The sequence below is a fragment of the Sesamum indicum genome, linkage group LG2, assembly GCF_000512975.1.
Source record: "Sesamum indicum cultivar Zhongzhi No. 13 linkage group LG2, S_indicum_v1.0, whole genome shotgun sequence".
In the NCBI taxonomy this organism is placed as follows: Eukaryota; Viridiplantae; Streptophyta; class Magnoliopsida; order Lamiales; family Pedaliaceae; genus Sesamum; species Sesamum indicum.
The window spans coordinates 4187457-4209585 of NC_026146.1; the positions used below are offsets into that span (position 1 = coordinate 4187457).

At 34.6% G+C, this 22129-nt stretch overlaps 4 protein-coding genes across 4 annotated transcripts; 3 read left to right on the forward strand and 1 right to left on the reverse strand.

Annotated features, from left to right (window-relative positions):
- LOC105179419 (probable mediator of RNA polymerase II transcription subunit 26c) lies at nucleotides 73–2263 on the forward strand. Its single transcript, XM_011103042.2, has 8 exons — nucleotides 73–748; nucleotides 827–895; nucleotides 1011–1093; nucleotides 1179–1249; nucleotides 1438–1535; nucleotides 1608–1698; nucleotides 1783–1861; nucleotides 1960–2263. Coding segments are annotated over exons 1-8 (870 nt in total). The 5' UTR covers nucleotides 73–370; the 3' UTR covers nucleotides 1961–2263.
- LOC105179427 (G-box-binding factor 4) lies at nucleotides 4872–9579 on the forward strand. Its single transcript, XM_011103049.2, has 4 exons — nucleotides 4872–5975; nucleotides 6079–6150; nucleotides 8220–8249; nucleotides 9080–9579. The coding sequence occupies exons 1-4, from the start codon at nucleotides 5271–5273 to the stop codon at nucleotides 9155–9157; spliced, it is 885 nt and encodes a 294-aa protein (XP_011101351.1). The 5' UTR covers nucleotides 4872–5270; the 3' UTR covers nucleotides 9158–9579.
- Nucleotides 11101–13294, forward strand: LOC105179435 (early nodulin-like protein 1). Its single transcript, XM_011103056.2, has 4 exons — nucleotides 11101–11483; nucleotides 11589–11704; nucleotides 11925–12332; nucleotides 13059–13294. The coding sequence occupies exons 1-4, from the start codon at nucleotides 11345–11347 to the stop codon at nucleotides 13125–13127; spliced, it is 732 nt and encodes a 243-aa protein (XP_011101358.1). The 5' UTR covers nucleotides 11101–11344; the 3' UTR covers nucleotides 13128–13294.
- LOC105179443 lies at nucleotides 16211–18236 on the reverse strand. The gene has a single exon (XM_011103061.2). The coding sequence runs from the start codon at nucleotides 17659–17661 to the stop codon at nucleotides 16492–16494; it is 1170 nt and encodes a 389-aa protein (XP_011101363.1). The 5' UTR covers nucleotides 17662–18236; the 3' UTR covers nucleotides 16211–16491.

Consider the following 22129-nt stretch of genomic DNA (forward strand, 5'->3'; position numbering starts at 1 on the left):
ATGGGCATTCTCGTCCTTTCAAATAAATGACAAGACACACAAATTAAGAAGATGGAGCTGGAGCCCCCAATGAGACAAAGCCCCTAGAATTCTTGAAACCTGGCACTACATGCTGTCTCTCATCTGCATTGGCCCAAATATATACCCATACCATACTTGACCTGCTGCAACACTCCAAAACCTGTTTCTGATCGCTGTTTCTTCAAACGTTTTCATCATAATTGAACTGAAAGATGAACAAAGCAGATGCTGGGTCATCGAGGTTTCTTCAATTCCCTGTTCAAGTTAACAAGTCGTGTGCTTACCAGCTGAGAAGATAGCTAAAGGGCAGGAATTCCAAGTTCGCGAGAACTGAGGTGTGAGTGTGAGAATGGATTTGAATGAGTTTCGTTCTTTTATATTGGATTCTGGGCTTGATGTCTGGACTTGGATCGATATGGCCATCTCTGTGGCTTCTGCTGATCATGAGAATGAGCTGAAGAAAAGAAGAGATGGGATTGTGCAGAGGCTTTATGCGCCAGTGTTCGCCAGGTGTTTGAACTGTGGTCTCCAGCTTTCTTGCGGAGGAACCAAGTGTAAAGGTAGAGCAAGTGACGATTGTGAAACTCATAATCAGCAAAAACAGGAGGTGGGCTGTGGAGAAAAGGTGCATGGAGATGAAGAAAAAGAAGAAGAAGATGAAGATGGTGATGATGATGAAGAGAGAAAGATTCTTGAAATCAAGAATCTATTAGATGATGAGAACCAGGTTTTTGTTTCTGTTTCTTGGATTTCAATGGAATGTACTTAACTTTCCTTTCTTCTCATCTTTTGGGGGATTTTGCAGAGTGAGAGGTCATTGATGGAGCTGCTTCAGAGGCTTGTGGACATGAACACTACATTCAAAGCTCTGAAGGTGAGAACCACTTGAGAAAATTGTTTCTACTCTCCGATTCTTTGATACTGCAATCTTTTTACAGTTTTTTATACTTTGTATATCTGTTTATTGTTTATTGAATCCTATTCTCAAGGAAACGGACATTGGGAGACATGTGATTAGATTCAGAAAGCATTCATCTAATGAAGTACGCAGGCTGGTGAAAATCCTTGTCAGGTTAGTGTAAGAACTGAATTTTATGAAGGATTGGATTAAGTAAGGAATTTCATTCACATTCTTTTAACTCTGATTTTCACTACAGAAAATGGAAGGATACTGTGGATGAATGGGTGAGACTGAATGCACCAAAGGAAGATGCCACTGAATTCAATGGTAAAACTAAGTGACTTTTCTCAGACAATTTCTTGAAAATAATACTTCCACTTCATGAAGAAAATCATAATGCTGCTATAGTTTCTTTTTACGTAAATCAAGATTTATACTTTTTATTTTTATCGTGTCGTTTTCTTTTATAAAAGACCGGATTGAATCGATATACTGAAGTTCTGTTTTCTCACCAGGTGATGAAAAGTCAATCAATGAAGCCCATGACAGGAGCATCCGCAATGGCGTGGAAGCACAAAACACTTCTGTTTCTTGCTGTTTAACTCCATCAAAGGTTGAACAACACGGTTTTCTTAAATGGATTTATCAGCACTTGGACTGATTTCGTTTGGTTTATGTAAACTAGGCAAAGCTGGAGCATAGCCAGATGGAATCAGACAAATCCGGTTCAGCTAAAAAGCGTCTTCCCCATCAAAACTATGAGGAAACTCAACATGGTTCGTCTCAGTTTCTAATTTTTACTTAGTTAACAAGTTTTTACCATTTGATTGGTTTTTACTGATTGTTTCAACCCTCTGTAGGCAAGAAACAAAGAACATCAAAGATGATAAATTTTCACAATATCACCAACAATGGAAGCAGTGTTCCTGTGAGATACTGGTGAAATTTACAGCATTCTGATCACTAATAACCACAGTAAAAACTAATTGGCTTCAATCCAAAATCTAGAATTAATGTGTTACATTCTGTTTTAGCAGATCATGAAGTACATTGTACATGGAGATGATGGCAGAAGAGAGCTGAAAAGGGGTGGAATATTAGGATAAGAGAATATAGAAGGGAGAGTCCCCATGTGATTTTGTTAGGTGAAGAATGGAGTGATTGGATATGTTTATGAATGTGAGTGAGTGACCAGATGCAATTGATTTTGATAGTGGACACATAGCTGCTGCAGAGTTGTAGGGGGTCACCCACAACATGCAAGTGTACATATGGCCACACTTCTTTATTTATTGTTGGAATATAATAATACATCATGTAGCCTTTGTTGACTTCCTTTTTGCTTTGTTTCATATTTACTATTTCTGGTCCTCTTCTTCTTTTCTTTATAATATCTTGAAGTTATCTGTGTCTTTTGGGGTAATGGTCCCAAATTAGAAGTAGGGTTTGTGAATGACTTGCTGCAGTTCTAGTGTGTGGATTGCATGAGTGAGATGTAATTTTGAACCAAAACCCTTATCAATTTGAAAAATGCATTTTTGACTTGGAGATTTTATTTTTCAACTATTTATATTAAATTAACGGGATAATTGCATTCACATTTCCTGATTTATAAAAATTATCTTTGTCTTTTGTGTTATTATAAGAATTACCATTGGCAGCAAAAAAATAAGGATAATGTGTATAATTTATTGACATTTTTTGAGGTGTATGTGTAATTTTTTTTAAAAAATACGAGCTGTTTGTGCGAATGATGTCAAAGTTTCTGGTGGGCGTGTACGTGTAATTTGTCAAAAGATATTTGTTGTTTGTGAGAATAGGTTATAGGTCAGAGGATGGAGATATATTATCCCTAAATTAATTTAAGTCAAACGTAATAAGCAGCTTCCTACCAACTTTTATAGCTTATTGCTAAAATTATTTTATGTCATTTTTTCAATTGCTTCAACTTTTTTATTTATTTATTTTATTTCAAACACCATCGGCTTTTGCTTGACTTACAATTTTCTCCACGACTTATTCTTACTGGAAAACCAAAAACTATTGCAAAACGCGGAAAAACATCCATAATTTTGTGTTTTGTGGAGATAGAGAGAGAAAAACAAAAATAAATAAGTTTGTGTTAGAGATAGTATATGTATGTTTGTATTTGTTTTTGGAGATAATTTCAAATAAGTATTGTATGTTTAATGTTGTGTTTTGAAAGACAAAAATTACTATTCATTGTCAAATCATGTATTTTTCATATATCTTTATGTATATGTATGTATGTATATATATATATATATGTATTTAGGCTAAAACAGTTTAAAACACCTAAGTAAAGTGTTTCTAAATGATGGCAAACATTGAGTATGTTTTGACTCGTTGTGAAGATAACTTGAAAATAAAAACAAACATAGTGATTAAATTTAAAACAAAGGGTGAGAAATAGACTTGATAACAATTTCTCTTCCATTTCCCCCCTATTATTCCTGTATATGGTCACCATTAATAAGAACAACCCAAAACAGAAATGTACTAGCTATTACATGGAAGAATTCCTTCTTGTCTGCAGGCTTCTTCTTTGATTCTGGGGACTCTTTCCTTTTATTTTTTCAACCTAAAAGGAATATGATGACCCCTTAACAAATGGGGTAGAGTGATGGTCAAAGAATACTATTGATACCTATTACCAAGAGGACAACATAGGTATCAAATGCTGAAAGAATCTGTTTGCAAGAAGACAAATTTCACATTGACCACAAATTGCAAGAATTAGTGGAATCCTTTTTTTTATTATTTTTTTTTATGGTCTGAGGAGTGAATCATGTCCACATGCCATTGGATTTTTTCACTTTAGGTAAATGGGACAACATTATTTCTAAAGTCTTGTAAAAGAGAAGGGTCCCCTTTAAATTCTATTTCCAACAAATATCTGTTGTTTCCTTTGAGATGGACTTCCAACATAGGATATGATCTAGAAAATTCTAATTATAGGACAAGTACAATACATTTATTGTATGATTGATGTACATTTTAGAAAAATATTAAATTTAAATCAATTATATGATAAATACAATACAATTTAGATAAAATGATCAATCACATAATAAGTCAATCAAACTTCCTTGGATTAGAATCTTTCCACAATACCTCTCTCTTGCTTGCTTCGTACCTAACATATCCTCCATGTTATTGAAATTGTGTGTCAGATGATACCATATTCTGATTACTAAAATTTATTTATTTTTACTATAGTTGCTTTCTTTAGCTTATAATTGTTTCTTGATAATACTTATATGAACCATGTATATTATGCTTATATGAGCTATGAACTGTTTAGATCAGACAGAATGATGTCAACATATATTCGTTTACAATTTACAATTTGTATAAGTACAAATTTACATGAACGATATTAAATATTTCTTACTGATGGTGAAATATTTTATACTAAGCAGTTTGGATAAAAGAATTTTACAGGACATGTCAGGGCCAGCCCGAATCAAAGCCCAGGTACGGATTTACTTTAGTTTTGGGGTTTTCAAGAAGGCCCAGTTTGCTACTCATGGAGGGTAACACATACATATAGCAAGAAAGAAGCCCAAAGTCCATTTAACTATGCATTTCTTCTCCAAAATTTTAACATTTATAATGTGAAATTAAAGTAACACATATTGATTGTAAATGAGTTTGAACGATTTATAAATTTTATTTTAGCAATACATATTATTTAGAATAAAATCATAAAGCTCGTATGGATATTAATTGCATTTTAATTATATAATTTATAACAATAGTAGTTGAGTAAATGCGAAGCTGAACGACTTTTGTCGTCTATTCTGCATTCTGCTGCAACACCCAATGCCTTTTCCAATCAAAGCCGAAGGTTTCTGGAATGTTCCTCCAATTATGAGTGTGTGTTCTCGTGCAGTGTTGGTAAAAGTCGCTTTAACATGAATTAGGGAATTAGTTGAAGTGCGATTTCAGTTCAAAAGCAACAGAATGTCCGACTAAGTAATAACGTCCCTTCCTTTATAGTTTCTATCCATCAGCTCCAAAACCGGGAGAAAACGGAATATCCCTCTCTGCATATAATCACCAAATACTCCAAAACCCTAGGTAGTTCTGCACACACACACATACTCGTACTCACAATCATAATCTCTCTCTCTCTCTCTCTATATATATATATATACATATATATATATGTGTGTGTGTGTGTACATAGGTATGTGGATAAGCTTGTGATGGATTACTAGATATATTTGCGATGTTGACACACAGAAGAAGAAGCAGAGAAATGAAAAAAGACTTGGATGATCAGACTCCATTGTCAATCAATTCTTGAAGATTCCCTAGTGTAATGGCGTCTTCCAAGCTCATGGCTTCTTCGGCATCGCGTGGTTCGGATCTTAAGCGGAAACTCTCGGCTTGTGCTTCTACTTCTTCGGTTACGGACTTTCTTAGAATTGATAGCAGCAGTGATGCTCGGGATAATTTAGCTTCCGGCTCTGGGATGGTGGACGGGTTTTTGAGGAATGCATATATGGAGAGAAATCCAAGTCCGGATCAGGGTCATCGACAGGTTGCTGAGGCGGACAGTAATTCAGGTACACTGTTGAATGCGGAGATCACGCTTCTGGATGCTGTTGGGGCCGTTGCTCCGATTAGTGATGGCGAGATGGAGCCCCCGAGGATAGTTAGGAAGACGGTGGATGACGTGTGGAGGGAGATTGTAGCAGGGAAAAAGAGCGAAAAGAAGCCTAAAGAGGAGATGATGACTTTGGAGGATTTTTTGGTCAAGGCCGGTGCAGTGGAGGAGCAGGGGTCCGCGGCGAGGGGGATGGTGGAGGTGAAGGAGGAGGGATTGGGTGGAGGAAATTATTCTTATGAGAATAAATCTGGTGTGATTGGAATGGATTTGGGGGTGGATGTTGGGGGATTGGGTAGAGGGCGAGGGAAGAGGAGTTTGAGTTTGTTGGAACCGTTGGATAAGGCGGCACAACAGAGGCAAAGAAGGATGATTAAGAACAGGGAATCTGCAGCGAGGTCTAGAGTGCGTAAGCAGGTGTGATTTTGTCTTCTTTTGTTGGTTTCTGGCTTGATAAGTGATTTGGTTCTTTTATTCTATTTCCTGGTTGCTGATGATGTGTTTTTCATTACCCTATTAGGCGTATCAAGTGGAATTAGAATCCATGGCTGTGAGACTAGAGGAAGAAAATGAGCAACTATTAAGAGAGAAGGTAATTCATCGTTTGTTTACTGTATTAACTCTGTCTTTTTGTGTACTGTGAAGATCAATCTTGAGTTACTCCATTACACCTCAAGAATACAATTTTGAGGGATTGCTCTTTAGTTGCTTGAGTGTCACATGTCGGAGATCAATCCAGCTCACGTGGCCTTATCTATGCCAGGGTGTGGTTATTGACATGTTCCGCACATCATTGCCTTCTAATAATAGGAGAACAGATTTTAGTACGAAATTTTTTTTCTTTCATATGTGGTGTTGTTTTCCAGAAATAAAGAACTTTAGTTACATGATACGGTTGATGGTTTGCTATTCCTAAATGTCCACCTTGGGAGCAATATATTCTCCTTTTTGGTTGTCAGATATAACTTCCTGAGTTCCCCTTTTCTTATCTTTTGGACCAAGCATTAACTAATAGATTTGCTGACTATCAGGTTATGCTATATGACATGCTCTGTACAAATCTAGGTATTTGCCAATGCAAGGAAGTGTCTTTGTAATTTGTTACTTCACAGTGCGGCGCATTACACGTCATTTTTCTATTTAAAAAATAGGATTGCTTCGACATCATCTCGTTATGGATAATTTTTTTATTTCTGGAAATTATTTCTACTGATTTTGTGCAAATGGTGCTTTTTTTTTTTATGGTGGCCTGTTTTTAGCAATAATATTGACGTCATGCATGTGCTTATCCATTCTATAACCGTAAATCAATACAAAGCCTTCAATTACTTAGTAGTATGTTACCTTTTTCTTTAAACTTCGGCCTCCCCTCACCCCCCATCTCTTCTCTCTCTCTCTCTCTCTCTCTTTCTCTCTCTCTCTCTCTATCCTATGTGGTTTATTAGATAATCATCATTATTGGCCTCAAAGCATTCTTGTGAAGCAGTTTGAACGCCTAGTTGATAAAAATTTCTTTCACATGAGTTCTGAATATAGATATGTCTTAAGAACTTCTTGTTGGCAAAAAGTTTCAAGTAGTAATCAATTATTAATTTGTATGCCTTTGTATTTATATGTTCACATCGTATTAATTTATAGGATGATTAAATTAGATGTTTTTTGTTCTTAAGTTTCCTATGTTCATGCAGTATGTATCCATCAAGTCTTTGTTGTTAAAACATTTATTAGAACAGTAAATCAGTTTACATCTTGAAGATGAGATCTTCGCAATTATGTCTTAACTGTAGCTAATTTCCTTTAAGAGGTAAAAAGTAGGGCAAGAAGGTTTTGCTTTTTGCTTGGTTCAAGCCTGTTTTGTTGGAATATGTGGGTTTTGGAAATCTGAATTACATTGATTCTTGGAAAAAGAAGAGAGCCAGAAGCTGTTGTAAAGATAATTCTCAAGTTACCTCATCTATGCTTCTGGGTTGAATGTTAAGTTCTAACTCATGGCATATAGTTCGACTCCTTTCTAGATTTCTATTTCTCAGAAACACAAGTTTTCCTTATTTTTTGCTTTAATTGAGGAAAGGAACTTGGTTTTAGATCTTTTTTGGAACTGCATCTCCATCTTCCCTTTCTTCACATTCATAGTTGCCATTTGCAATATGTATGATTTTCTTTTATGATGCTATTGGTGCTACTGTGGTTGTTGACATCTAGCCATTTCATATTCTTTGTAGGATATTCTTATATTTGTAAATCATCCCTTTTTTTTTAAATTTTTGGTTCTTGATTAGCTAACAATTGAGTTTTAAGGTCATTTTTTGTTTATGTAAACTATATCAAAGAATGATCTTCCAACATATAAAACTTTCTTTTTATTTTTATTTTATATCATTACAATTACCCAGCCTGTTATCCTGTAACTTGATAATGATTATGATTATGTTTATGCTAATCATTGGTCTATTTTTGTTCCCTCAACATACATATTTCTATGATTTTGATTTGCTCTGATGCAGCGACAAATATCTAAGATCTTTATTTATGTCCTTTTTCTACAGTTTGGTGTCTGTAAATACCTCTCATGGATCTAGATTATTTTGTCTGTGCTGCGTATTTTTGTGATTGAATTCTTAGTCTCACAAAAATATTCATCCATAACATTTCCAATTACAGGCAGAGAAGATGAAGAAGAGACTTAAGCAGGTATTCACTTTCTTCTGTAGAGCTTTCATCAGACATCACTTTTCTTCTTCGTTATTTCATGATTGATGCATTTTCTTTTATATTAACTGTTGTTTTTGTCCTTTACTTTCAATTATCCATGTCCAGAAATTCTAAATAGATTACATCTTTGGATCTCCTATTGTGGTCAAATTAGGAGAGAGTTTTATATGGCTCTAGGATGTACTGTTTTAGAATTTTGTGTATTCATAAATGTCTACCTTTCTAACTTGTTGTCTGGTGGAAATCAAATACCAGGTTAACTTTAGTCGATATTTATGTCTGCGTGTTGCTGTTGCATGCTTCCTTTGTTTTCTGAACTTATTGCTTTCACTCTCTTGCGTCCCTAACTATCCATGCAACAGAACTTTAATTGATATAAAATCATGATTTGAGTGAGTTGATTCACCACCTCTCGTGTGAAAACTAGAAGCATTGATGAATTATGAATGTAACTAGAGGAAATTTGACTGGGCAAGAGCTGTCAATTAACTGTGCTGTAGCATTTCTTAGGACACAGCCCAATGTTTTAGATGATGGCTCCGGGAGAAAGTGTAGAATGCTGTTTATCTATTAGATGCTCGTCCTTTCTGTTGTGTTTATGGATGGAAACCTTAATGTCATCCTTTAACATACTTCGAATACTCAAATGTTTGCGTCTGAGAGGGCTTTCATTCTGTTATGCACAGTTGTTTTCTAGCATAAAGTACATATATTAGCTGAACGACTAAGGAGAGAGATAGTAACATACTTTGAGATTGTTTAGCTGGAGACAACTGCTTTACTGAAAGTGCACTTGTGTTTTCCTGCAGCTTATGGAGAATGTGATTCCTGTAGTGGAGAAGCGTAGGCCACCACGCATGCGGAGAGTTCGTTCCATGCAGTGGTAAATCTTTGCTAATGCAGGACATATAGATGAGACTCAAATGCCATCTTCTGACATAGGACAGGTTATAAGCAGCAATAATTATTATCAGGAAAAAACTCTTTTCGGAACAAATAGATAATCTGGCAATTGCTGAACTGTATTAGAGAAGTATTAGTTCTTGATGTAAAGTGAAATAGCAATAGCAAATAGGATTGTGGAATCTATATGTGTGTCATGAAATCAGAGTGGAGATAAGAGAACTCGCTTACCTTTACCAATACAACATCAATGCCTGAAATCCCTCCAACTAATGGGATAAGTGGGGAGCTGGGCTGGTGCTGTGTTGTCTTGTTAATGAGTATCTCTGCTCCTTGTAAGGTTTATCATGTATTCTATAGCCTAGTTCTCTCTTATATGCTTAAAGAAAATCTTAGTGTTGGTTGATATCTTGTCCAATTTTGAGACTCCAGCACTTTCATGTTTCAACTATTTTGTTTTTATTTATTTCTTTTCCGAACGAGTAGAAGATGGGCCTACTCATAGTGGCCCATTAGTCGTGTATTCAGGGATTAAGCCCACTAGTAGTGGATAAACTATCACAGAATCGTAACATGAGGAATGGTGAAACTTGACTTAAGACCTGTTCTGGAGAGGCCTAAGACGATTGTTGCCTCCCTTGCATTCATGTTCCTCAATTAGAATAGTCAGAAAGCAGCGACTTTTTGCAGCTTAACGTGTGCGCTTTCTGTTTTGACTGAACATGAATGCTTTAACTTTTGTGTATATGAAATGCATAAATTAATTGTTGTAATTTGCAATCTTGTGTTGATTACTTATTAGTATTATGTATTTGTAGATGTGAGGGTGTTTACAATGTGCACGTAAACCAATAAGTACATTGCATGCCACTGGAAACAAGTCAGAGAGGAAACAGACAACCCATAAGCCACATTGCATCAATTTCTATTGCACATTCCCAAGTTTGCTGGGAAAACCCAACTCTTTCTTATTTATATATATTCATGCATTGCTGTGTTCTATGTCAGTGTGTGTGTGTGTGTGTGTGTGTTTCTCCCTTTTTTCTTATTGTAATTGTGATTCCATTTGATTTGATTAATGCTAAGTAACATTACTTTAATTCCAAAGAAAATGTAAAATTGGTATGAAAAGAATTGGACGCTTCGACTGCATTTTTGTCTGATAGCGTTTGTCTTGGCATATACAGTTTCTATCCTTTTGGAGTTTTTACTGTTTCGGTCCTCCAGATCTTTTAAGAGTAAGACTGAACATTGGTCCCTGCCTGCTGTTTTGCTCCTTGCCCTCTTTCAACTGTGGATGCAATGGATAACCCTTTCATAAACACACAAACTCCTCCTTTCAACCCTTCTTTAGATTCAAGAATCATCATTCTACCGGTAGTTAACACTTAATAGTTCCAACTTTTATTACACAAGACAAGATGGTGAAGGTAAAATTAGTATAGAAGGAACAAGGTGGTTGGTTCCTGCAATGGTTGACACACATAAAACATCAAGTTATGACAATAATAGGTCTTGTCTTCACCCGTCTCCTCTTCCCTTAAAAGATTTGATTACTGCAAGAATCCAACACATTGAGAATCTACAACCTCGTAGATATATCTTAATATAAAGTAGAAATCAAACAATTTCAAAAGAATGTGAAAAAAGGTCATAAAGAAACCAAAATTGCAGTCCCCAACGACACCAAAAGTGAGTATTAGTATCCTACTTTTTGTTATAATACACAACCACTGCAGCTTGATAATCACAGCAGTAATCATTTTAGAATAATAATGCCCATCATCACTTACCAGACCCCCCACCCAAATAAAAATAATTTCTTCATCTTCTTTTTTGCTTTTTCACATTCTCTTTCCAACAACTAATTTCACGGACAAAATCATTCGACCTTTTACTGTGAAAAAACTGGTCATAAATACACACTCTCCCATGTCCCTGAATAACCCTTTTCTCTGTCAAGCATTCAAACCATTCCCGTGCAAAGCCAAGCACTTCTGACACCTCTCTAAAACGCACATACACACTTCACTGCGTGAAGTCTTTCTCTCTCTTTTTACACTCCCTACATATTTCAGGAGTGCAGCATACTGTTCTTGTCACTCTAAATTTGTTCCAAATTGTTGTCTTTTTTGACTGAGAAAAAAACCCATTAAAGTAAAGAAAACATCATGGGATTTTCCTCCATGTTGATTTTCCTGTTTTCAGTTGTAGCTTTGCTGCTCTTTCAATTCTCAGAGTCTGCAACGGTAGTGGTCGATGGAGTTTCAGAATGGAAAAACCCTCAGCTTCAAGTGGGAGACTCTGTCAGTAAGTTTTCTTTTTTTCCCGATTTTGTAAAGGATAATGTATAATGTCTGGCTGCAGCTAACATGGGATTGTGTTGGTGTCTGTCTGTCTTTTGTGTTTTCTCAGTTTTCCAGCACAAATATCACTACAACCTCTACATTTTCAAGAACCAGAAAGCCTTCACTCTATGCAATTTCACTCAAGCTACGCTCTTGACAAACCCCAATTCAACTTCTTACACAGTAAGTTCAGCCACACCTTCTTGTGTGTGTGTTTTGCTGTAAGTTTCTTGGTTAATTAAGCATTGGACAATATATGTTCTTTTAGCTGTTGTAATAATTTCAACCAAAAAAGGGTCAAAATTTATCTTAATACTCTGACAATTTGATTCCAATAATGCCAAATTCTTGCATGAGTTTGTGGTTCTTGCTTCTTATGGCAATTTTGGGTTCAAATATGAAGTGGCACACTTCACGCCCTGGATTCTTCTACTTCTCCTTCAACAATGGATCAAATAAAGCATGCCTGGGAGGGCAAAAGCTCGCCGTGAAGGTGTCGTCATCGTCTTCGCCGCCGCCTCAAATTCAAGCATCCTCCCCTGAGCAGCCACCACAAATGGCAGCGCCGCCTCCCACCTCTGGAGGAATTGTGGCTTCTTCTCCGGCATTTCCTTGGCCGTTTCAGCCCCGAGAAAGTGCTTCGCCCAGCCCTGCACCCAGTTTATCAGCCACCGCCGCCAGCCCCGTCGCCCCTGATGGAGAAGGCATCCCATTTATCAACAGCAACCCTACAGTGCCTCTACCTACTGGTGAAGTTGATTCTGCTACAATTCGTCCTTTGCCCACATCTGGTCATCGACATCCCCGACAGGTGTTAATTTGTTCTAAAACTCTTGTCTAAATCTTGGTAAATACGCTGTTTGATTCTTGCCGTCAGTCAATTGCATGCTTGAAAACATTTCCTAAACTAATTCTACAAGAATACATTTAAATTAATATCTATATATATACATTATACATATTATATATTTAAAAGAAGTATTTCTACGAAATTACAATCGGCCAAAAGCTCTCAGTAACTTTTGTAATTATCATGAGCACATATATATAAGTATAAATTATATTTAATAACTGACAAATGAGGGATAATTGCAGATTTGGTCATCAAATATAATCTTTTGATCCTTAAAAAATTTGATTTGTGGATTTATTCCTAAACTATATATTATTTTCTTGGCATTTTTTATACAATCTCAAATTGGTAGGGAATCAAAAGCACGTAAATGGTCTATATTTGAGGATGGAAGCTGCAATTATCCCGATATATCAGTTACCTACAAAAGGCATAAAAGTCAACAAAACCCAACCCATGCATTCATACAATTTCTAATCAAAGATTTCATGGCTCTGAATTTTCTATTACAATTTTCTTTTTGGGGTATTTTCTGTATTGATAATCAATTTCTGCACACAGTACAAACTGAACTACTCATGAGAAATTAAGAACCTAGTACTTAGTTCCATGCATGACCTTTCACCAATTCACTGTAATTGCAATGCCATTGAATTAATTGTTTGGTGTGTGGCAATAATGCAGATGGTGCAGGTGGTGGGGTTTTCTGGAGTTGAGAGAGCTTTGTGTTGTGCAATTTTAATGATGCTCTAGAGAGAGAGAGAGGAGAGAGAAAGTCATGTTTGAATATTCTAAAGTGGGTGATGGAATATGAATATGATTATGGGGGATGTAATATTATTACTATCCAATTCACCCTACTTTGGAATCATTACCACTTTCTTCTTTTGTTTTTGCAAAGCTGTCGCTTCATTTCTTTTTCTTTTGTGTTTTTTTACTTCTTTGGTTTTCTCTTCTTTTTTCCTGTGGGTTTTATGATCCCTATCTGTTATTACTCTTTGACTTCATACACATAATTTCTAATTCAAAATAAATTATTTATTATATATCAAATCTCAATAACATGAAATATAATTTCATTTCAATTAAATATTAGTAAAAAATATATATAAGATTGTTAGTAACGTCATATTATTATTTTATTCATCTTCTCCTACATAGTCTTGCGAGTTTTTCAAAATTCAAGGCTCTATGAACTGGACCCACTAAATTTGATTAGACTTTTATTTAATTATTAGAAAATATATAATTTTTTAAAAATAATAATAATATCTTAGTTTTATAAATATGTGATAGTAATATTTTTTATAGATAAATTTATATATGTGCAATTTTAGATTTTAAAATATTAAACTTTTCATAATATATATTCCTTATACAATTATTGAACCAATTGTGGCTTGAAATCCCATCACAAATAAAACCGGATCGAATCTAATGCCATCCCTAATTAAGATATTTAGGACATTGTTTCTTATAAACCGTAAATTGTTAAATGTATGAAAATAATGTCAACATGTTTTAGTCATTAAACATTAAAAGTTAAAAGCATTTACTATATTCACAATTATGAAATGTATAAAATTACACTTTTTGGCTGAGCTATTCTTCGTATAATATTTACTCCTCTAAACTAACAAATGTAATATTTATCTCTTAATAAGATAAAATTGTCCCTCATGCTTCAATAATGATACATACTATTCTTATTGTGCCGTTAAATCATCATCAAATTATTTTTTAATAATTAGAAAAATAAATAAGTGAAAATTTTAAATTAAAAGTGAAGTAATAAGTTAATACATATAATAGATACACAACATATATATATATGCAATTACCCATTTTTATCAAAAAAGAAAATTAATAACTTAATTAATTTAGTAAATAAATCTTTTATGTTAATTTTTTTTATGTATTTATTATACTTATTCATTACTTAACTTTGAATCTGTAAAATAGTTCAAACTGTAAAATAAATATACACAAAAAAAGTTTAAGTAATGAAAGTACAATAAATACACAAAAAACTTTAATGTAAAAGATAATTTGATAATAAAATTAAGTTATAAACTATTTAGTATTTTTAGATAAAATTGAGTAATTATATATCTTATTTTTTTTAACTATATTTTCTTTAAAACTAAAATTCACCTTCGATCAGATTTCACAATTTGGGCCGGGTTAGATTTATGGAACACATTGTGATAGCTAATTAATTGATTCCTCATAGACAAATGACAAGACAACTCTCTCCCATGAGTTTCAAGTCAAGAAAATATATGAGTTACTGCTTATACAGTAAATGAAAGGATAACTACACTTCATCTTTTAACTTATGGTTTATATACATTGGCCGTTGTGCCATATCGTTTCTGTGTGTGTATTGTAAATAATTTTTTATACTTTAAAATATATTATAAATAAGAGCAAAATATATGAATTACTACTTTACGTTAAAAAAGAAAAAGAAGTTATTAGTTAATATAATTTGAAAAGTTGAATAAGTTAGTTATCTTATTAATTGAAAGGCATTTTTTACTTTAAAAATTGATGCAACGGTGTCATTAACCGCTATTTGTGAGTATGAAGCCACTTTGTTTTTATATATTAGTATGGATAAACAACTCACATAATTCAAAAACTTAGACATATACCCATAAGAAATATCAACATCATTTACACAGATCACCCCTATGTTTGAAAATTTACACATATATTCTAAAAAACGTTAATATCATTACACAATATATCTTTATCTTTTAACAATCAAGAATAATTTTTATAATTATGCAAAAGACATAAATAACTTATATAAATAGATTATATATGTGTTGGGGTGTACATCTAATTATCCCTAAACAAAAACATTTGACAGCAATACATTTGATTTGAGGCTGTTAGGCAGCCACAATTCCTTGAAGAATAAAGTTTGAGGCCCTCTTGGCGGCCCCCATATTCTGAACATCAACATCAAACTTGGATTGTACACAGATGAGAGGTCCTCTGCTAAGCTTGGCCTCTCCAGTGCTCCAGGTGTATTTACTCTACACCTTAAATCAAGTCTTAATTTTTCAGTACAGTACATCTGCCAGCTATGTCTCTTCTAAGGTCTAATCCCTCTACTACTACTTACTTTCTTGTCTGTCAGCTTCTTTTACTTACCTTAGCATTTGGTAATATTAGTCAAATCCCATAACAGTCTAGTTAATTAGTAAAGGCGTGGGATGTAAGCAATGTTGGAGTCTGTCGGTGACTTGTAGTCAATACGGATGAGTTCATACACAATGAAACAGAAAGGACAAGAAGTATTCTTGATTGCTATGTGTTGTGTGTGAGACTTGTAATACTCTCAAACAAGCTAAGATTTCTTGCTCAAGATGGCTGATTAATGCATCTTTTCTTGAACTCAGTCAGGTCAACAAACGCAAGAGCTACTTCTCTTGTTTTTACACTTACTGCAAAGAAAGTCATGCCGTACGACAGCCCAATAGTTCGGGCACAAGATTTTCTTTGAAATCTAATCTTGAGTATGTGCATGTGTTGACTGTGTGGTGTAAGGGGAAAAAAGAAAAAAGGTTCTAGATGGGAACTCAATTGGCAGATACATGAAAGAAACTGTACATGGCTGCCTGTTTGTGTCTGAAAATCAAAGTTAACAAACTTAAAAGAATAAAAGGCAACCTTTGAGAGGTAGTGGGATTCTTTTGCTTGTTTGCTTTTTTGCTGTAATTGTATAAATTCCTTTCAGTTTCTTCTTTATTCTTCTTTTAGTAAGGTAAGAAGTGCAACTTCAGCAAGATTGACCATCTAGCTACCATGAACATACAACGGCAACAATGTCAAATGAAGATTTACTCAGAAATTTCATTACACAAGAACAAAAAAGATGATCAAGAACAGCATCATGGACAGCAGGAAGTCCAATCCATTCCTAATTTCTATACACAGTGATTGATTTTCTCTAATAGGTACCAAGATTCAAGCTTTTGACCCTTTTTATTCTAAGCACATTTGCCCAAACCATTTTCCTTCTCTTCATCTGAGGAAATCAATATTCATAATACATTTGTTAAGTACCACTTACCACATTCAATTTCAAAAGGTACAATTTTCATTAGTCATGGCTATTTGCTCGGCTAATTGAGTCGAGGCCATCCGTCCTGCTCCGCACGATCCTATGGAACACTTCCCTAACCTGGCGTTCCAATGGATCCAATCCATCCCTTATAGCTTCATAAACCCGTCTTACTTCCTCAACTCTCTGCTTCACTTCCCTCTCCTTTTCATCAGTCAAGGGGAAGTGGATAGAATCAGTCAATTCATTCATATGCCGAGCGCATTTCTCAATATCATAAATCTCCTTCAACAACCCACAAGAATTTCTCCTATCCCGTTTCTTCGCCTCCTCCAAAATCCTCTCGTGGAGTGAAAGAATCGGGGCAGCCCAGAGGCACTGCCGTGTCACGGAAAAATGAGTCTGAAGGCCACGGTCTTGACAAGGAATTGCGGCCACAAGAGCCCACATCACAAACAGAAGCACATAGTTCATTGTGAAAACAGCCACATTAAGACCATTGGTGGACATAATCTCATTGCCCCTCGGTGCTACTAAATTGCTGCTGATCGCTTGCAACTGCCTAGCAGCAGACCAAGATCTTGAAACGCTCCACGAGAGAGACCTGAAATGGCCAAAAGACCTCTGCTCCTTCTGCGCACTGTGGCGCCCGAAAGACCGGTTTCTATGTGCGAGGGTCGTGTTAGAATCTTTCTCATCAAGCATTGCAATGGCCAAATCGACTAACGCCTTCTTTGCACGACGAAATTGGCCTTCACCAATGCTCCTCTGATTGCCCAATGCACACAGAACAATCTCCAACTGTTTTTGCCATTGCCTGATCTGCTCAATCCCATCTCGAATAGCATTGCACACATCCAACGCCTTGACACTTCTCTCAAAGAAATCCGAAATGTGTCGTTCCATGGGAGGCCTACTCAACTTGCTCTTGTTGTTCATAACAATTACTTTGAATTCCTCTTGGCAACAGAGGAATGTGTCCAGAAGCTTGCGAATCCACGGGATTGAGAGCAGCTCGTGGGAATCGGCAGCTGCCAAATCTTGAAAACGCTCGGCCACTTGTCTCTGGAAGGCTTCCAATTCAATTTCTTGGCTAGTGGCCTCATGTGTAGACTCCATGGAGTGAACCTGATCACGACGTCTGCTCAAAATGGAAAATCCAAAGCTTGAAGGAGATGAAGATGACTCTTGAAAATCTGTTGCTGGCATCTCTCAGTTTACATATAACAAGAAACGTTAAATTACCCAATAAAACCTTGAAGAGGCAACTCGAATTCAAACTGAAAGCCCAATTCAGTTGAAACGGACAAGAATTCCACCGATAAACAGAGACCCTTTAGCTGACACTTGGAACGAAATACAGTATAACTAAAGACCCATGAGAGGGGGGGGGGGGGGGGGTGAGAAAAGGTTCAATTCCCAAACACAAAATCAAAACCAAGAAGCAAACTTTGATAATCCAAGAATCCTAGTACTTTCTCCTTGTCCAAATAAACAAAAATTCAATCCAAAACAAGGAAATCCCAACGGAGAAAACCCCTAACAAGATCCAAGAATGCAAGAAAAGCAAAAATGAACTCGTAAAAATCAAGAACTCTTCCCACCAGAAACCCCTGTTACAACTACACCAAGAAAAGTCTCAAGACTCGGAACTTAATAGGGAGAAACCCACCAATCTTTATGATCAATACAAGGGAAAAAGATTATGGATTCCGAGGATCACAAACTTTTCGGTGGAGTGTACAAGAAGGAAAGAGAAAAGGAAAGGGGATGTCTTTGAAACCCTAATGAGGATGTCAGGCTTATATTGGGGGCGATTTGGACCGCGTATTATGGTTCGTTGGGGAAGGGAAAGAACATTCACACGTACAGAAAAAGTCCCATCATAGAATTAACAGATTTTACTAATGTAATAGTCGGGAACTACAGTGATGTAATTAGGTAGTAATTATTTTTTTACTGCGAAGTAAAGCCGCAGTAAAAAGTGAAAGTTGGGAGAATTCCTTTACACGCCACAAACACGCAATGGACACGTCTTACTTTATTACTGTCTCAGACTGGGGCCTTTGCTTGTTACTTTATATTTTCACAAGAAGTCCCTTAAGTTTTTTGTAGTTACATATTTGACGCACACTTTGTCAAAATACTTCTCCTTGTCGCATCGGCGTGTGCAATTTTTGGTTAATTGATCCAATCAAAATTTTGATTTGATATTCGATCTATTTTATTTTTTTAAAATAAATTTAATACTTGGTTAGATTTTGATTTTTTTTATGACTAATCAAATCGAATCAAATACTAAATTTTAACACATATATATCATAAATGTATATAAATATTAAATATTAAATATTTTGATATCAGTATATATAACAAAAATTAGTAATTTTATAGTTAATACATAATTTATTATATTTATTGATTAACAGACAATTTATAACTAAAATTAACATTACCTTATATATTTTTTTAAAATTTTGATTAATTCAATACAAAACTGAACTGAATTAAAGTAAACTCGTCAGCATCAAATACTTGGGTTCAATATTCAATATGCCATTTTAGTATATCAAAATTTTGATCAATCATTTAGGGGGAAATATGTAGCGAGAAATATGATGAATGTTTGATATTGTGTTTCGAGACATTGTAAATATTTTTTATATTATCTCTTCGAACAACCAATTTTTCAAAGCATATTTTAGTTTTCAATCCAAGTTGCATGATTCTTGGTTCATTTTTTATGTCTTAAATTCAGTTGAAGCAAAAAAGGTGGGGAGAATAATTGAAGGGTTTGTATCAAATATTCTAACAACTCGAAATTGAAAACAAAGCTTGTTTGTTTTTTAATGAATTCCCATAACAGAGTTTTGTATGTATTTACAAGAAAGCATTTGGATAAACAGGCTTTAAATGGACTACATTTTGAATTTTTTGCAGAAAGTTATGAAATTTCGTCCGAAAATACACTAACATCTAAGTAATGGTCTACTGGTCAAATATGAGGGTCCACGATAAATTTCACCGTGGACGATGGCCCTTCACAACAATAGCAGTGAGGGGGTTCGATTTTCCACTAGAAAACAATCGAAAAATTATAAGTAGATCGTTTGATTATTATTCTCTAAGTAAAGGTACATCCTCCTCTTATTATCCGACACGAATTCATATGATCAATTTCGACCACCGTTACGGGAGCTATGAGAATTCATATGATCAATTTCGACCACCGTTACGGGAGCTATGAGAATTTTCTCCTCATGTTGTTGAATTGTCCAACATGGTGCGGTAGAAATACGCTATCTCCCTTAAATTTCAAGATATTTTTCTTTTTTGTAATTATTTTAGACAAATATATATATATATAACACAAAATTCTATGAAACAACTGAATATGCTAAAATAATTAAATTATAACAATGATCAACGGAAATTGAGAGAAAAGCCTAAAGATTTATGAATTTGACCTCCACACAGAACAAAAGAAACGTCATTGCATGTGACTATTTAAAACAAATTGAAAAGTCGCATGGACGCAAATATAATTTGATACATACGATACATATTTTAAAGAAATAAATTAATACGTTATTAAAAACAAAGCACATTATAAATATGAGTGAAAGTCAAAAATGAATATGACAGTATAGTGTTAAAAAATAAAGCTAATGGTTTGAAATAAATATAAATCGTTATATTAGTATAAATATTTAAGGATATAACTGGTATTTTTAAATTTAGTATTACAAGGTCAGCGTGTGAAAATGTGATTGGTGAATGTGGAGAGGAGGATGGGGTCAATGGGTGCACACGTTGGGACGGAGAGAGGGTGAGCCGGGTCCTGCTTGGCGCGTAACAGCGACTGACGACTTCCAGCAATACAAAAATTCACACCCACCACCACTCCTTCCATAGGACACAGACCTGGTGATGATGACTTCCCTGTCGTTTTAGCAAATTAATTAATGTTGAAGGTCTGAGGTTGACTTGGCTTCACTCGTCTTGCAATTATTTCTTAGACCTCATATGTAAATCTTGTTTAGTATTTTTTAAGGACATTTTGGTCCTTTAATTATTTGTTTTTTTATTTATATTCAAATTTAAACATATTCAAACAAAATAATAAATTACTATATATAGAAGTAGACACACACCCACATTCATGAGATGCGAATGCACAACTTTATAGTTTTAAGGTCTCAACTTCACTAATCGAGTAAGAATTTATTGATGAATTATTATTTAGTTATTAGCTCGCTTTTGTTGTTGTAATCAGCAATATGAAATTTTAAATTTAAAGTCAAGAAATTTCAAAAAAAAAAAATAATTTATTTATTTTCAACATATTTACAATAATGTAAGATAATTGTTACTACACGAGTAAGATGAAGGTCATGGGATGATGCAACGCGTCTAAAAATTGGACGACTTGCACACACCTCTTGCAACATTTGGCTCACATCATATGATATAATTAATAATGTAATGTGTAGGGTTATATACATGGGGTCTAAGATAGATATATTGATACCCTCAATAATTTGAGATCTTGTTACAACCTTAAAGATCATTAATGTTGGATAGTCATATATGTACTGTACGAGACTACGAGTCTAGTCATTATTCAATATGTGATCGAGAGGCATTGCGTTAAAAAAAAAAAAATCCTCACTACTTTCAAATTTCATCCCCACCAAGACATTAATTTTTTAAGGTTAATCATAAACTATCTTAAATATATAAATGACATTAATTATATATATATATATGGTGATTATATTAAATAGAGCATGATATACATTGTCGAACAAAAAGTTTACTAGAACGACATAGTTATTAGAGTCCCATCATTGGTTAGTTGCGATAAGGTTTAGACTTAATTTAATTGTCGAAATTGAGCCCCCACTATAAGAAATATAACATTTAGCTATAGTTAATTGCCATGCTTGATGACGAATAGCCGTAGCAACTGGTCATGTACCATGGCCACACAACGGTTGTTGGTCGTGGTTTTTGCGAGGGTGTTAAATTATTTGTCATAGCTAAAAACCATGATGAATATTTTTACCATAACTCTTATTTGTGGCAAATAATTTGTACATAGTGGAAAAACTAATTTTTTGTATTTAATCTATAATTAATAATAATTATAAATACCAGAGCTTTTAGCCATAGTTATCAATATTGTAGTCAATCATAAATAATCGACATGAAAACATAGCAGCTGTCCTGACATAGAAACAATTAGCAATCCTTAATTTCGATTATGAGTATAATCGTTGATTAATGGAGTCACGTGCGGGTTTGCCGGTTCCTGGAGGACACACAGATGTAGTTGGCAAACCCTAAAACAAGAACAGCTGCCAAAATCTAAGTAGATTAATTAAGGAATTAGGACAGTCATTAATTCATTAATTGAGAATAAATAATTGTAATTAAAGAACATGTTGTTGTATTGCTGGTTGAATTGTGGGTTGGCTGTTAGAACTATATATAAATGTTTGTTGTTTGGGGTTGTAATGAATCTGAATCTAAATATTGCTGAATCTAAATTAATTTTCTGGCTCCAAGAAATCGATTGAATCTGAATCTATAAATTGCTGAATCTAAATTAATTTTCTGGCTCCAAGAAATCGTCACGTTTGCCAATGTAGATTTTGTCTTTACTTGCAAGAAA